Source organism: Puntigrus tetrazona, unplaced genomic scaffold (assembly GCF_018831695.1).
Source record: "Puntigrus tetrazona isolate hp1 unplaced genomic scaffold, ASM1883169v1 S000000001, whole genome shotgun sequence".
Classification (NCBI taxonomy): Eukaryota; Metazoa; Chordata; class Actinopteri; order Cypriniformes; family Cyprinidae; genus Puntigrus; species Puntigrus tetrazona.
In genome coordinates, this window is record NW_025047681.1 from 2,522,302 (window position 1) to 2,539,643 (window position 17,342).

Here is a 17,342-nt window from a genome sequence, read left to right on the forward strand (position 1 = left end):
ATGCGAAGCAAGCTTGAACGATTTTACTAATCCTCAAAATTGTTCATGGACTTTACATCATTCTTTTAATTTAACCACGTGTGGATACAAGAAACCCACACAGTGCCCCAAACATTACCCCACTCCACCAGGCGGTGTAATTAAAGAAAATACAAATAAGACACTATTACATGATGTCAATTTAGTGATAACACATGTCACATATAACATCTCTAATATTCTGTCTGCCTACGTAAAATATTGTAATGCTGATGACAAAACATATACATGGCTACAGTCACGTCTAGATGATTTAGTTTCTGATTATAAAAACAGACTTGCAGTTCAAACTCCACCTGTACGAAGTAAACAAACCCTGTTCAGAAATTTAGCTGGCATTTTTGGATCAATCAATTCCACATCAAACACTTATAAAATAACAGGACAATCTCAATTTTCAACATGGTTGGCAAACCAGATCGCGACATATCTTCAACACATCACTAAAAGTAATGAGAATATTATTAAAGCGGTCAAATCTGAAGCGCAGGCGCTTTTGATGACCAGTCAAACCATTTTTAATCAGACCCGTACCATCGAGCATGACTTTGCCTGTAGGTTATATGCACAAGATTTGTTTACTGCAGCTAGACAAGAATTTTTAGATCTTCGTCTTCATAAGACACCTAGACATGTTTTAAATGATCTTATTGATATCTTAGATTTGCATAGATGGCTTACATCTTAAAAAATGAAAAACATTAACCTTAATGATGTATACTGGGAATGAATGCACCGGTTGTATTGGGTTTTTTGTCACCTTCCCTTTAATTCACCCAGACCAGGTATATTTAAATTCTACCACCATACGCTCCATTGGCGTTGTAGTTAAGGACCAACTTATCAAATGGGATCACCTTATGGGGTATATGACTTTAAAGGGTACTGAAACCTTATTTACCACTCGCACCTGTTGTCATGAAACATCTGGCTATATTATCTGCACCTGTAACACTCTACAACCTTTTTCCCCTAATGACTCTAAATTCATCAACGTACAGTCTTTGCATGGACATTCTGATGCTGTGCAAGTTTCTCACACACAGTGGTGTATCGTCAGCGAGATGAATTCCTTTACCTATGCAGAATTGAGCTGCCCAGAAAACCACACTTTCTTTTTAGAAGTGAAAGAAGACTTCTCAATGGGTCAGATAAACATCCTGGGAAAGGTACCACTGGACGTGGACATCTCGCCCTGGTGGGAAGACACTTTTTACGAGCAAAGTACAAAGGCACTAGTCAACACAATGGACTTGGTACAACAAATCATTTTGAAGACTGAGTACCATCTCAACCAGGCGCAAGTGGAAGCAAATCTGGCCAAGAAAACTGCAGAAATTCTTTCCAGTTTGTCAGCTCGTTCAGCGCAGAACGCTTACACCTGGTGGGACTAGATGTTCCGTGGATGTGCCATCGCCAGCATACTCGTCTTCCTGAAAACACTTGGCCAGTGCTGCTACTTCCGGTGCCTTCTACACACCATGCGCACCTCAACTGCCATGGCTATTGCACTAAGTCCATTGCAAGTGCCTGCAAAGGCAAAAAAAATAAATTTCCATTATGTTGATCCTTTGAGGAAGGTTCTAAACTTGTCTCAATGGATCAAAGGGCCGAGCTGTAAGGATGGATTTCACTAAGCAAGAGTTCCAGTCTACAGTAAAGTAATCAAACTCTCTTTCATCTTGCAAGAAAATCTGCAGGAAAGAATAAAAACAATGTGTGGCTACCTCTCCTTCCCCTTGAGTGTGACCGATGCAGATGGGAGGCTAATGTAAATGGTTCAGGTGTGACTGGTGAAAGGGTTTCTTGTCTCCTGGTGAGCGTGTGGCCCAATAAAGACCATTTGATAACCATTTGTCTTTGCTCCAAGGGTGAGCACGGGAATGGTTTAGGGAGAAGTTTCACATTTGGGTGCTAAATGTTTGATTCTTTGATCGGTCTGGGTATTTAAAGAAAGTGGGCAAACCACTCGAGGAAGTTTTCTGGAAACAGATCTTCCCACACAACTTCTGTGCGTCTTCATTGCCTGGTATGATGACCTTTGTATGATGCTTTTTACAAATTTGTTTTTTCTGTTTGTTTTAGTTTGTTTTCTTTATTTCTGTGTGTTTACTGCTGATCAGTTGCGTAAATGTAATGCAATTTCATGAATTGGAAAACAGTACTGCCGGGCATAATAAATGTTAATCTTGGTTAACTTATAATATTGTCTGAAATAACTTTTCTAGTAGGTTAGTGATTTCTGAGGTTTTCCGCATTGTTGGCGTGCTAGGGTGAGTCAGATCAACGATCAATGGATGGAGCCGGGGGCACGTTTTTGAGATCTTGACTTCTGGCCACCAAACTGGCTTAGCATGCTATTACTTAGGGAACGCATAAAAAATTACTCTTTTTGAGTCTATCGAGGAGATGGCTGCATAAGGTAAGCAATCTACGGGGTAGCCTTTGACTAAGACCTGGACTAGCCCAGATGTGTCGTGAGTCTGTTCTGGTCAAACAAGGTCTCTAAGCAACCCAGACTCCTAACGAACGAAAAGTCGAAACTAGGAAGTATTATAGTTACTTAATGATCTAAATTCAATCGCAACTAGAGGGATCAGCAGTAACATTAAAATTAATATAGTCAGAATCACGGAAATTGGAGTCAGATCAAATTATATAAGGTCAGTACTAAAATTGGGGAAACAAAAGGTTAATAAATATAAGTGATTTTGCAGAAGCGCCAGAAAGAGTCTACACACATACAGCCTTCAAACAGCCACTGGATTCCGGTCGGTGGGTGGACCCTTACAGAACGATAAGTCGAAACTAGGAAATATTATAGTTAATTAATGATCCAAATTTAATCACAACTAGAGGGATCAGCAGTTACATTTGAATAAATATAAATAAAATCACGAAAGATTGGAGTCAGATAAAATTATGTATAAGGTCAGTACTATAATTGGAAACCCAAAAGATTAATAAATAAATATTAGTGATTTTTAACAAGACGCAAAGAAAAGACCGAACACGCATTGACCTTCGAACAGGGCCTCTGGATTCCATTCTGCAGGAAAAGGGGGACCCTTACAAGAGCCACAAAGTAAGTGGAAATAGTCTAATTTATAATCCAAGTAGGGAGCTCGCCGGAAGACTTGGAACAACTGCGGCTAAACAGAAAGACAGGGGACAACATCAAAACCCAACACACATGTAACACACAGTATCTCTGGTATGCTGTCAGTTTTTCTAAAGAAAATAAGTTTCATTCCTTCTACAGTATCTCTGGCATGCTGTCAGTTTCTAAAGAAAATATGTTTCATTCCTTCTACAGTATCTCTGGTATGCTGTCAGTTTCTAAAGAAAATACGTTTCATTCCTTCTATAGTATCTCTGGTATGCTGTCAGTTTCTAAAGAATCTTCTCATAACATTTCTGTAATGTTACAGTTGCTGGAGGATAGAAAGTTATTTTCTTCAGAAACTGTGAAAAGAATTATACTTATCCCACCAAATTAGGATGTTTTTGATGGCCTCAGTCTCATTCTGTGTGGTAGAGAACTGCTTGGTAAAGTTGCTGGGTACGAAGCTCTGGATCATGCCCACCCTTGTTGAGATCTTTCAGTGCTTTTCCCTAAATTCCTCACAGTCACTGTAAGACCAGTCCAGGCCATCAGGGGGAACCCTAAATCTAGGCAGGAGCATGGAGCCTGGTCCACAACTCCACAACCATCATTTTCCTACAATGTAAGCATGATGAATGCCCCCTTAGTAGAGATATGTGAGGCAGTGATCATAACCATCAACCAGTGCCAAAGGAAAGATCACATCCAGAAACACACATACTATGCCTTTCCATAGGTGCTGTATTTAAAAAGACGTCCGCCTGTTAATGAAAGTTTTACAAATTAATTATTTTAGCCCACTTAATCGCAGAGGTGAAATGGTTGCCTGCAACACAGCAGGGAGTAGTGCAGCCACTGGAGCGACATTCTGCTTGCACCAGAGCTTCCCAAGAGTGTGCTCTCAATGAGTCACTTGTAGTTAGAGAAGTCAGGAGTAGATGGATGTAACTGTGTTTTGAGTGTTTTGAGCTTATTAGCTGATTGGCATGTTGAGTGAATTGGTGGGTTTTGTTACATGTGAGCCAAAATAATCACAATTAAAAGAACCAAAGACTACTTAAACTTAAACTACTTCAGTCTGTGTGCATTCAATTTATTTGATACAAAAGTTTCACAATTTGACATTCTAATTTATTGTGGGCGGCTGTAACACCTAGCCAGCAGAGGCCAGCAAAGCCTGATGATATCTGCCTGTTTGCCTGAGACCTGCCCTTCTCATCTGTTTGCCTGTTTGGATTCACTGCCTGATAAAGACCCATTGCCTGTCTGTTGAACACCGTCTCTTGGATTCTCCTCTTAACCTGTCATCCTGTCGGACAGCCTGCCTGTGTATGATCCTCTGCCTGAATTACATTTATGTCTGTTGCTTTATCCTCTAATAAACTTCTGCACATGGATTCTACGTCTGCAAGTCCTTTACACAATCTGACATGGCTGTGTTTAAAAAGTTGAACTGGAAGTTAAGTGTTGGGCATCTGATCAGAGAACTGACCCCAATGTGAGCCTGGTTTCTCACAAAGTTTTTTTTTTTTCTCCATAGGGTTTTGGATCCTTGGCGCTGTCGCCTCTGGCTTGCTTAGAAGGGGATACTTAATTTCTAGCAATTATCATCAAATTGATTACAGAAACAGTATCTGCATTTAATAACAAATTGTTCAATCTCGTCATTATACATCCCTATCATTGTATTCTACTTTATACTGTTCAGTGCTTTAATACAATCTGTGTTGTTATAAGCGCTATGTGAATAAAAGTGATTGATTATTGAGATGCACCTTTAAGAACTTATTTCGACTCACCTGCCATCCATCTTCTTTGCCAACCTTTGTCAATAAACCAACCTGTTTGCACTCTTACCTAGTGTCTTTGCCTTGTGTATTGTGACTGAAGAACGGACCTGAACAGACAAGGATACCCAGGCTGGAACTGCTTAAAAAACTAAATGAAATATAATAATTTTTTCCATTGCACTCAAAACTGAGCTATTTTAATACAGTAGTATTAGATGTTATGCAAGAATGCACAGTTTCTTGGGGGAAAGCAAATTTCTTTGCTAGAGAAAGGCATTTGGTGTTTCTTTTAATGGCATCAGTGTGATACAGTCTTTGTAATTAAATGGCATACAGCTTCTTGCTGCATTACGCATGTGGGCCAGGATCATAAAACCTGTTCCTTTCATCAAAACGTTTCACATTATAATGTGATGCAGTTTCCTCTTGACCATAATGATCACATTTCCTGGTCTGATGTGGCCTTTTATTCAAAGTTTAGTGTTGTGTGACCAAGTCTAAGCCTAGTTAAAATTGATTCTTGTGTGTTTGACTTGAAGCAGCACTGCAGCCACCAATCAGTGAATGACATCAAAGTATCGTGAAAACATTTGACCGCTAATGCTCTTCATAATTGCTCTCACGGTACTTTGATGTCAAACACTGATGGGTAGCTGCAGAGCCGCTTTAAGTCAAACACACCGAATAGAAATGCAAAGACAGTACACTCCTGTACTTACGGTATGAATAGGAGAAAGTGCAATGCGTATTATGGCAGGAAAGTCCCACCCTGTAAATGAAAGAGCCGATCATTTGTTGGTAAATTCGTTGCTTCACTGCAGCGGCAGTTAGAGCCTCCGGTTCCCATAAAACCTGAGGTCAGACCAGTCGATGCGCATTTGCATTGGTTGGCCTATGCTGAAAAATATGTTTCGTCACTCCAATATTTTGAATTTGAACTGCAATATCTAGTTCCCTTTCAGTCGGTCACTCCGAGTCACGTCGGATGACCGACGAATTGGAATCTCGCTTCGAGAGACCAATCTACTTCGAGTGTATCTAAACGAGCCAATTGAAGATTGGCATGCGCTAATCGCATCCAGCTGCCGCTGATCACAGCGCGTGTATAAATAAGCAGCGGGTGCAGCGCATATTCAGCTTTTCGCTTCGGAGCCGAGCGTAACTGTTCCGCTCCAAAGACGATCTACGAGTGTTGGAGTACGGCGTTTCAGCGGAGGTCGTTTTCCTGCGTCGAGTGGATTGCCACAATCAGGCTGCACTACCCCCCTGTTTGTGTGCAAAACGGCTATCCCCTGTTGCCGCAGCACTAAAAGAGCATTCGCGGGTGCGTCTTTTTAAAGACGACGTTACGCCTGGCAAAACTCGACGCGTCTTGGAAGACAGCGTGGGTCTTGCTTCAGACGACGTACACCCGTGTGTTTCTGGATGCGGTTGTTACCTGGTGTTAGGTGATGGTCACAATCGTTGCCTCGTGTGCCTGGGCTGAGCATGCTGAGGTGGCGGTTGTGGATGAATCATTTCCTCGCAGGGAGATGGTCATCTCGGAGTGATGGGCGGGCTCTGTCGCCTTGAAAAAAGGAGGCGGAGCTTGTGTTTGCTCGACTTGGTTCTCATCCTGGCTGCAGACAGGTGGGTTCCATTTCGTTGTGACACAAAGCTTAAACTCTGCAACCAGTGGAGCTGCAAAAGGGGCAGTCTGGACCCTCACGTGGGGTATCAGCTGTACCCTCTTGGGCTCCCCCTGATGATCAGAAGTCAATCGCTGCATCGGAAGGTGAGCCAGACATTTCTGGAAGTGAAGATCCGGTTGCTCTGCGTCTACCAGGCGTTGAATGTACTGGATACAGATCTAGAAATGGCGGCTATGCTTGCCCAGGCCGCCGAGGTGATCGGGATCAAGTGGAAACCTCCACTGTTTCCCGGGCCCTCGAGGCTGGATGATTGGTATTTAAGGGTGGCTCGCGCTGGTTCTCAGGGCCCCACCCTGGTACCTTTCTTCCCGGAAGTGCATGAGGAGCTTACTGGAATGTGGAAAGCACCTTTCACTGCCAGAAACTGCCCCAGTGGCTCCTCCTCCTTCACCACCCTTGACAGCGGCACAGCCAGGGAGTTACGGTGATCGCCCCCCCAGTGGAGCGGTCAGTTGGGATGCAGCTGTGTCCCAATGCCGTTTCCGCTTAGTGCGGTGATCCTGTACTCCCCTCCCAGGCCTGCAGGTACTGTCGGCTCTGAACGGCAGTGCCTTGTGCAGCCTGTGGACAAGCTGCGCCTGCAGTACACGCTGGCGTTGTTGCAGGTTCATCAGGCCAAGGCACTGAAGGATCTGCACAGGGGTGGTCATGACCCGGAAGTTCTGAAAGCGCCACGAGCGACGAAGGTCACAACGCGGTCTCTGGGTTGTGCGATGGCCACTACGGTGGTCCAGAAACGCCATCTGTGGCTGTGTCTGGTCGACATGCGCGAGGTAGACAGGACACGTTCCTTGAATGCCCCCATGTCCCAGACCGGCCTCTTCGGCGACGCAGTGGAGAACTTTGCCCAGCAGTTCTCCGCTGCCCAGAAGCAGACTGAGGTAAGAAACATCCTGCCTCGGCGTGCAGCTGCTGCCTTCACCCAGCCGCCGACGGCCCGCCTCAGCCAGCTTGTCGCCGAGGGTGCCCCCTGCTGCCGCCCCCGCTCCCGTGCAGCCAACGCAGCAGCCCCCATCTAGGCAGCACCATGGAGCTGGCAGCAGGGCAGCCACCCAGCCTGTCCAGGCTCCTGCCAAACCTGGAGGAAAGCGCAGGTGCAAGAGGCCCTCAGATCCGGGGATGGAGGAAGCTGCTCTGCCGGGCAGAGAATGTTGCCGCTACCTAAAACCTCGACAAGGGCGGTTTCCTCTGTCTCTGGGCTAATATGCAGCAGTGGGAAGACTGGGAGGACGAACCAACGGCCTACCCGCCTCACTTCTGCGGGGATGCAGGTAAGAGTTGCACACACTCAGACCCCGCTTCGGACCGGCCACGAGACGCCCGAGCCGGGTCCCTGCACTCCCCCTCGCTGCCCCATCGCCTGCACGTTGGTGGTTCCGCTCGAGCCGCTAGTTCGGTCTCTGGATGCCTGGTTGAATCTTCCCAGGCTATCCCGGTGGCTCCTGCGAATCCTTCGACTCGGCTATATGATTCAGTTCGTCCGGCGTCCCCCCAAGTTCAGTGGGATCTGCTATACGTCAGTGAACAATGCACGTGCCCCTGTCTTGTGGGCGGAGATTGCTGTCCTTCTAGTGAAGGCACGATAAAGCCGGTTCCTCCAGCCGATATGAGGTCGGGGCTTACAGCCCATACTTCATAGTGCCCGAGAAAGGCGGTGGGTTACGACCAATCTTGGATCTCTGCGAGTCCTGAATCGAGCACTCCCGTTCAGGATGTTGACAGAAACGCCTATTCAGTGCGTCCGTCCCCAGGATTGGTTGCAGCGATCGACCTGAAGGACACGTACTTTCATGTGTCGATTCTTCCGCGCCACAGGCCATTCCTGAGGTTCGCGTTCGAAGGTCGAGCATATCAGTACAAGTCCTACCCTTCAGGCTCTCCCTGTCGCCACGCGTCTTTATGCAAGTCGCGGAGGCAGCCCTTGCTCCACTGAGAGAGTAAGGCGTTCGCATTCTCAACCAACTGGATGACTGGCTCATTCTAGCTCAGTCCCGGGCTCAGTTGTGCGAACACGGGGATCTGGTGCTACAGCACCTCAGCCAGTTGGGGTTTCAGGTCAACCAGGAGAAGAGCAAACTCTGTCCAACGCAGAGGATCTCTTTTCTTGGGATGGAGCTGGATTCGATCGATCAGATGGCACACCTCACAGAGGAGCGTGCCAATTCGGTGTTGAACTGCTTGAATATGTTCAAGAGCAGGACGGCGGTCCCACTGAAATATTTTCAGAGGCTCCTGGGGCATATGGCAGCCGCGGCCACAGTGATGCCGCTGGGACTACTCCATATGAGACCGCTTCAACATTGGCTACACGATCGAGTCCCGAGGTGGGCGTGGCAAAGTGGCACTCACCGGGTTCAAATAACACCGCCTGCCGCCAAACCTTCACCCCGTGGTCAGACCTCTCGTTCCTTCGGGCGGAGTGCCCCTGGAGCAGGTCTCCAGGTATGCTGTGGTTTCACGGATGCCTCCACCACCGGCTGAGGGGCCACGTACAACGGGCATGCAGTGTCAGGGGTTTGGACGGGCCCTCAACTGCAATGGCACATCAACTGCCTAAAGTTGCTGGCAGTACATCTCGTCCTAGGCAGTCTCAAGAACTGCCTTTGAGGCCAGCATGTACTAGTCCGCACAGACAACATACTGACCGTTGCGTACATCAACCAACAAGGTGGTCACGCTCCCGTCGTGATGTCGCAACTAGCCCACCACCTCCTCCTCCTATGGAGTCGGAAGTTCTGAGGTCGCTTCGCCATTCACATTCCAGGAGTGTGCAACCAGGCAGCCGACGAGCTGTCGCGAGCTGCACCACCCGGAGAATGGAGACTCCATCCCCGTGCGGATCAGCTGATTTGGGAACATTTCCGAGCCACTCAGGTAGACCTGTTTGCCTCTCCAGAGAATTCCCATTGCCCACTGGCACACAACTGGCTGCGGGGCCTTTGCAAGTATGTATTTCCCCAGTGAGCCTTCTTGCACAGACACTGTGCAAGGTCAGGAGGACAAGGAGCAGGTCTTGCTAGTAGCACCCTACTGGTGAAGACTTGGTTCCCAGAACTTGTGCTCCTCGCGACAGCCCCTCCTTGGCCGATCCTCTGAGGAAGGATCTTCTGACTCAGAGACGGGCACCCCTTGGCACCCGCGGCCCAGACCTCTGGAAACTCCATGTCTGGTCCCTGGATGGGATGCGGAGGCTCTAGGTGACCTACCTCAAGGGGGTAGTTGACACCATTTCTTCGGCTAGAGTGCCGTCCACGAGACAGGCCTATGCCTTGAAGTAGAGCCTGTTCGTCGAGTGGTGTTCTTCTCAGGGTGAAGACCCCCGGAATTGCCCTATCAGTCGTGCTTATCTTCTTGCAGCAAGGGTTGGAGCGAAGGCTGTCTCCCTCCACCCTTAAAGTCTAGGTGGCTGCAATCACTGCAAATCATGACCCCATAGATGGGAGGTCTGTGGGTAAGCATGGCCGGATTATCAGGTTCCTGAGTGAAGCCAGGAGGTTGAATCCTCCACGGCTCCCAACAGTACCCTCTTGGGACCTGTCTGTAGTGCTGACAGCACTGCAGTAGGCTCCGTTGGACCCTTGCCAGCAGTTGTGCTAAAGTTCTTTTATCTATGAAGACGTTGTTCTGCTCGCATTGGCCTCCATCAAGAGGGTAGGGGACCTGCAGGCTTTTTCGGTCGACGATTCGTGCCTACAGTTTGGGCTCATGGATTCCCAGGTAACACTGAGGCCACGGCCCGGCCACGTGCCCAAGGTTCCCACTACCCCCTTCAGAGACCAGGTGGTGAACCTTCAAGCGCTGCCCTGGAGGAGGCAGACCCAGCCCTGACGTTGCTTGTCCCGTCCGAGCACTAAGATGCTACGTTGACCGGACACAAAGCTTCAGGACCTCAGTCCAGCTCTCGTTTGTCACAGAGGCCGGCAGAAGGGGAGTGCTGCCTCCAAGCAGAGGATGGCTCACTGGATAGTGGACGCCATTACCCTAGCCTACCAAGCACAGGGTATGCCCTGCCCCCTCAGGTTGCGGGCACACTCAGCAAGTGTTGCATCGCCCTGGGCGGTGGCCTGTGGCACCTCGCTGACAGATTTGTAGAGCTGCGGGCTGGGCGACCCCGAACACGATTGCTAGATTCTATAGCCTACGTGTGGAACCGGTATCCTCCTGTGTTCTCACCTCAAACGGGTAGAAGCACTGAGAGGCCCGGTTTCGGTCGGCTTGTTAACCGCTCCAGAGCGTCCATACAGTAGACCCTGTCGAGCTCCTCCATTTCCTCGGCAGCCAGATGTTGCGGAGCGTCGGCGCCAGGCCCTCTCGATGAATCCGTGAGAACCGGTGAGGGCTGGGAGCCATGTAAAGTACCCCAAGAGGACTTTATGTGTGTATTTCCACGGCATAGCCTTAGAGCCCGTGTTTCCCCGGCAGACCTTCTGCCCGTCTAAGAGGGTTCAATCACCTCCAATTTTCCATATGCAAACTGAAATACTGTCCATATGCGTATTCGTTCCGAGACCTCCTACGGGAAGGCTGGACTTCCGCGACGCCCCTGTTCACTAGAACGTGGGACGTTTCCCAGTGTTCCAGTCTTACGAATGGGTAGTGTTACAAAAGTAGCTGGCTTCTTGTGGTTGAGCCCCGGCCTACGCCGATAGACTGAGGGGGCTTGTGGGCTCCCACAGGACACTGGAAGAGGCAGCGTCCATGGCGTTTTGGTAGGGATCCCAACCGTCGGTCATCCGACGTGACTCGGAGTGACCGACTGAAAGGGAACGCCTCGTTACGTATGTAACCCTCGCTCCCTGAAGAAGGGAACGGAGACGCCACGCCCCGCCGCCACGGTGCTGCACCTCTGCTGAAGGGGCCGGGTCACTAGCTCGGCTCCTCAGCGAAAACCTGAATATGCGCTGCACCCGCTGCTTATTTATACACGCGCTGTGATCAGCGGCAGCTGGATGCGATTAGCGCATGCCAATCTTCAATTGGCTCGTTTAGATACACTCGAAGTAGATTGGTCTCTCGAAGCGAGATCCCAATTCGTCGGTCATCCGACGTGACGTCTCCGTTCCCTTCTTCAGGGAACGAGGGTTACATACGTAACCGAGACGTTCTAACCACTCTTTGTCAATCTTACATATAACACCTTTAATCCTGCATCTGCCACCATATCTTCTCTAAAGGGAGGGGTAAATGGGGAAAAAGTTGGTTGCAATTCACAACTAAAATGTGCACTTTTTATTAAATTGATTATTTTTTATTCAATGAAAATGGAAACAACTTTTACATGAACAAGAAAACAGCCATAGTAGTAGTTTCCTAAACTAATGATCTTTATCAAGTGTACATGTGCTTAAATGCCCTAAACGCCATTGATTTATTATAAAACATTCATCTGATTAACAACAATAAATTGTCACACCTGTATAACCCTCACTAACCTAGATTTAAAAAAAAAATCTTACCAATAATACATAAGTTGTTTATTTGTATTTAAAAATGATATGTAGCACCCCTCTCTTTCTAGAGTAGAAATTTCTAAGGGATTGCTCTTGGTTCACAAACAAAATGCCTTGTGATGTTGGATTAAGGCCTTCCTCTCTCTGATTATTCAGTACTTTCTCACTATATAGCTAATAAAGTTTTTTTTAATTTACTTTACTTCCTGAGTTCTATTTTAATTATGTCCTACAACTACTACAATACCCACGAAGAAATAAAAAAGATGATTTCACAAATAGAAAAAGACAAGTTACAAATTGACAATGAGCTGGGTCTGTTTTAATATTACCACATCCCTAAACTGGGTAAATAAATCAAATGTCAACTAAACAGCAACAACACAAAATCACACACACACACACACACAAACACACACACACTCACACACCTCCCCTCCCCGCTGCAGGCCTGTGTCGTGGCTGGTGTGCGTTGAGGCCTTGAAAACTTACACTGGCTGCTTCACTCGACTGAAGCAATGATCGTACCCCGATGCCAAGGGAAAACCCAACGTTTCCGGTAGCTGGGTGTGCTATCCGGAGGAAGAAAAGAAAAAACTCGTCCTGTGATCTCGAGAACCAACAAAGAAAAGTCTCACAGCAGGACACAACGACAGCGTTCGTGTGAACGTTTCAATACATAAACTTTATTACAGATGATGCACTAAGTTAATGGTTGATGCGGCAATGTCCGTAAGCATTCTTTAAAAAATCAGATGAACTCGACGTTAACCCATATTGTGGGCTAGCTGTATCTCAACAGTTAATACAAAAAGAAAACCACATTGTTACAAACAACTGAACAAAAAGGGCACATTTTTTCATCTCATCTCTCGCAAGCTCTTTTCTCTCTCCCCTTATTATTACCCAATTGGATTACGCTACGGGATATCCAAATAACTAAATATAGACACGTTTGATTGTATGCACCACGTTTTCCCCTGTGCATTTCTAACAAACTCTTACGCTACATAACGTAATGACATGTAGAAAGGTAACCTTATATAAAGCTATTAAACACCATCCCCAAATTAGAAAAGAGTTTACAAATTAAAACAAACTGAATAAAATACATACTTTAACCCTATCACTGAAAGGATTTTTTTTTTTTATACAGGGTTACATATAGTAATTTGAGAGAATTATTTAAAGATACAGTCAACACCATTATTCTCTGTGATGTCATAAATATTCTTGCTGCATAATATAATTAAAATAAATCAGTTAAAACAAACCAATCCTGTTAGGTATTATGTGAGATATAGAAATAGTACAAATCAGATAATGGATTTGTTTTGTTATTGGGATTTTTTGTAACGTTTTACTTACAATGTCTTGCAACAATTGTAACATTTATATTTTGCCTCAGATTAATTTTCTTTCTGTCTTCTTTTGTTTTATTTGTTGTTGTTTTAATTATTTACTTTATTTTACTTTTGCTTGTAATCAGGCACATATTTTATTATGGGCATGGATTTGTTCACTCATGAAGTCCAGTTCGGTTGTTCTTGTTTCACCTGATCCTAAATCAGTAGCAGTTGCCTGCATTTCAGTGGAGCCAAATTTTATCTCCAACCTGACCGGTCGATCTGTGCCTCTGTCAGTGTTAGGCATGTCAACTGATACAGAACCGATCTCGAATACGAGCGGCTCATCTGTAAACTTTACTTCTGGTTTTTCAGAGCTGTAAAATGTAAATTTTACCTTTGTTTGCAGAGGATCTATTGGAAATCTTATGAAAGTACGGACTTCATCACATTCAACTGACTCCCCACTGCGGACAAGCTGGTCAAAGCAGACGTTGCAGAACACTTCTCCTTCTGAGTTTTCAGATTTGCTTTTGCCCCTGTGTTTGGTTTCATCAAATAATTCACATGTAGAAAACCCATATGTGAGAGCACTAATACGGGATTTAACCACGGAAGGTGTTTTTCCGTACAGGATCGCTCCCTTTAAAATTACTGCCTGAGGCTCAAAAGGGCAAAGTATTTTGCATACGCTGCCAAATTGCTCCTTCATGAATTTCCTAAGAAAAGCACATTCAGCATAGCCTCCCACTATCAACATGTACTCAATCCTCAGCTCTGTGTTTTTAAGGATCTGATTAATTGTGCTTTCTATAGCACTCAAGCTGGTATCAAAGAAGCTTTTTAGCTTTTCTTGTTCAATGAATATTCCACCATCATCCCACATTACTCCCTGAACATCCTCAAAATAACTTTCCATGCTCTGTTTATCTTTAGCGAGTGTTTGTAAGCTGCTAGGACATGGAATCATCACAACATCATCACAAGATTTTATAAGTGCAATGTCATACTTCAGTTTAAGTGCTTCACTTGGGTATTCTTTCTTAAATTTTTCAAAAATGTTGTCTGAGAAAATGTCTTTTAGAAAAGACATGAGATTCTTGTCTACTGACTGTCCACCCATGTCATTTCCTGATGCAGCGTGCAGCTCCTTCAGTTTGCCGTCATCCAGCACCTCGTGGACCGTTATGTCAATAGTACCACCTGCAAGATACAAGAAAAAAAAAAATCAGAGACAACATTCATTTATGTGTACTCATATTTTCTATATAGTTACATCTATGGTTTGAAGTAGATTTTTAGAGAACTCAAAATTGTAACAGATGCACTTTTTACTTGAATTGGACATGGACAACCAACTAGCGAGAATTAAAGGAAATGTCACAGACTCCATGTATAATCATAAAAGTTATATTCAGTCTTGTCTGGTTCTTGAAAGCTGATGGGAAAGCTGATCCCAGTCAGTATGTGAATGCTGGATTCACCCACTGGGGTCTGAGGATTTTGGGCCCTGACATTTGTTTTTTATTTCAGTATCTTGAAAACACACCTATTCTTGTCAAGTAGTTTGTTGAAATGAAATAGTCATTTTATAATGTTGCATTTTAAATAATACTAAATGTTTTATTTCATTTGAATTTACAATAAAATGCTAATATAAAAGTGCCCCTTTGATTTAAGGGTACAAACTATCTTTTTTCACCTCCTTGAATATTACTTAGAATTTTATAAATGGACTGGTTGACTACCTTCTGTACTATGTTTATACTTTATTCTATTTATAGTACTTAACATGTAGCTACATTGAGAAAGTGTAACACCTGAACACCAGAGGGAGCCCTCACCTGAGTACTAGCTCGGCTCAGGCCCTTTTCTACTTCACTGGTTACTTCCTGTTGAATGGCTTTATAACCAGAGGGCCTGCCATGTGCTAGTCGTGAAGTATTGCTAGTTTCACTGCTTTACCAAACGTTTCTCACATATCTTCTGATTGCTATTGCTGTGTATGAACCTTGCCTGTTTCCTTGTTTCACGTCTCTCGGATTCTACATACCTGTATTGTTTGCCTGATTGGACTGTTAACCCTGTGTTTACCTACTGCCTGCCTGCTGACTACCATTCCTTAACTGCCCTTGAACCTGTTGTAAGATTGGACTGCCTGTACTTTACTATCTGCCTGCCTTATCGTTTATGACTATTGTCTTGGCCTCTAATAAACTTCCAAATATGGATTCTACCTCGGCCTCAGTGTCCTTGTTACAGAAAGGTACCTTTTAGTTATAAAAAAACTATTAATTACTTTTTAGTTTTTACTTTTTAGTTTTTACTTGTTTCACTCCTTATAGTTAACTTATACTCAAGTATACAAGTAAAATTAATCTGTATGTAAATGTGTAGTAGGATTTTAAAGGAATTTTAGCAGTGTACCTCCACAATCTACAACCATGTACTGGCTTCCTGGTTGCTGCTCCAATTTGTCTTCACAATCCTCTCCTTCTGCTATGAAACCGTCACTTGGTAGCTGCTTACAGAACACAGACGCAGCCTCTGGTTCCAGAGCAAAGATGAGTCTTTCAGGTGTAGAATCCGTCACAAGACCTGCCTGCATGATTAATTAATATTTTCATTTCATTTATTCTGTCTTACAGAAGAACAAGTAAATGTACTTTTATGTGTACATGATGAGTTTTAATAAGTATCTAATGTTCACATTTTAAGTCACCTCAACAGCTGCTTCTCTCATGAATTGTTTAGCTGCCGCATTCCAGATAGCAGGAACTGTTAACACCCACGTCACATCAGATGCAGTGAACTTTCATCCTTCAATACTTTGTCTAACTTTGTCCAGTGCATGATCCTTCAGGTATCGCAGACTCTCAGAGAAAACCTTTATAGCCTTCATTGTTTTCCCATTTGATTCTGTGATCATCAAATCTCTGTGGATTTCCTTTACAACAAAAGTGTTTATTACATTAATGTTACTCAATGAAAGTGTATCAAATTAATCTTTCATTCACAGATAAATAATATGGTATGTAAGATAAACCAAAAATGTAAAAGTACTTACTTTATCATACAGCTCCATTTTGAAGTGTTCAAATAGATAGTGTTTCTTTGCTTCTTCATTTTTCATCAACATGGTGTATGTTTTCATGGCATCATAACCAAACTTCTGGAAGTTCTGTTCTTCATCAAACAAAATGCAGGTGGGGGTTTTGAAGGTTTTTAGACCTTGCTCAACACCCCAGAAAGGAATCCTAATTTGTTCTAGATGTTTATCAGTCTTAAAGCTGAAGGCATATCCGCTGAATGATGTTCCAAAATCTATAGCAACGTAAAGAAACTTTGCCATTGTGTTATAAGAGAGCTGCTGTGTTTCAGAGATTTTACCTTCTTGACAAATGAACAGTACTGTGCTTTCTCTCATTTATATTCACAAAGCCTACTTTCACTATTATTGACACTCCCACAAAAAATGGGCTTGTCCTCTAAAACTATGAAGTGGACATATATAATGTTTAATAAAAGCAACCTTAGACAGGATTTCTTTGATTTAGTGGAGTAAAGAATAGATTATTCACATCATTTTGAGAATTATTTTGTGGACTGTTTAAATGTACTGTAAAAGGCAACATGTTCAATTTATTCTTTACATCTTAAAGATGCTGTGTATTTTATGAAAGCCTTTAATATTGCTTAAATAATTCACCCTCCAGTAGAAGTTGGTTTTGCAACCACTGAGGAGTTCAAGTAAGTTTATCAATTTCATTTATGTAGGCAATCCTGTTTTTGCTGTTGCTTGTGTCTGACTCAGATTTTCCTCTCTTCTGGTGGTTTTTCTGGCCCTTTCTAGTTTTTATATTTTTTCACCTCTACTTTCCACTTCATCAACCGCATTTGTGGAATTTTATTCTCCAAGT

General features: G+C 44.4%; 2 protein-coding genes across 50 annotated transcripts in view; one reads left to right on the forward strand and one right to left on the reverse strand.

Moving 5' to 3' along the window:
- Positions 1 to 17,342, forward strand: part of LOC122331512 (trichohyalin-like) — a 590,129-nt gene that overhangs the window by 97,161 nt on the left and 475,626 nt on the right. The gene's annotated exons all lie outside the window — the stretch shown is intronic.
- Positions 12,160 to 16,813, reverse strand: LOC122331537 (heat shock 70 kDa protein 12A-like). The gene is given in 4 exon segments (XM_043229020.1): positions 12,160 to 14,625; positions 15,850 to 16,024; positions 16,145 to 16,369; positions 16,490 to 16,813. Coding segments are annotated over 4 exon segments (1,749 nt in total). The 5' UTR covers positions 16,775 to 16,813; the 3' UTR covers positions 12,160 to 13,561.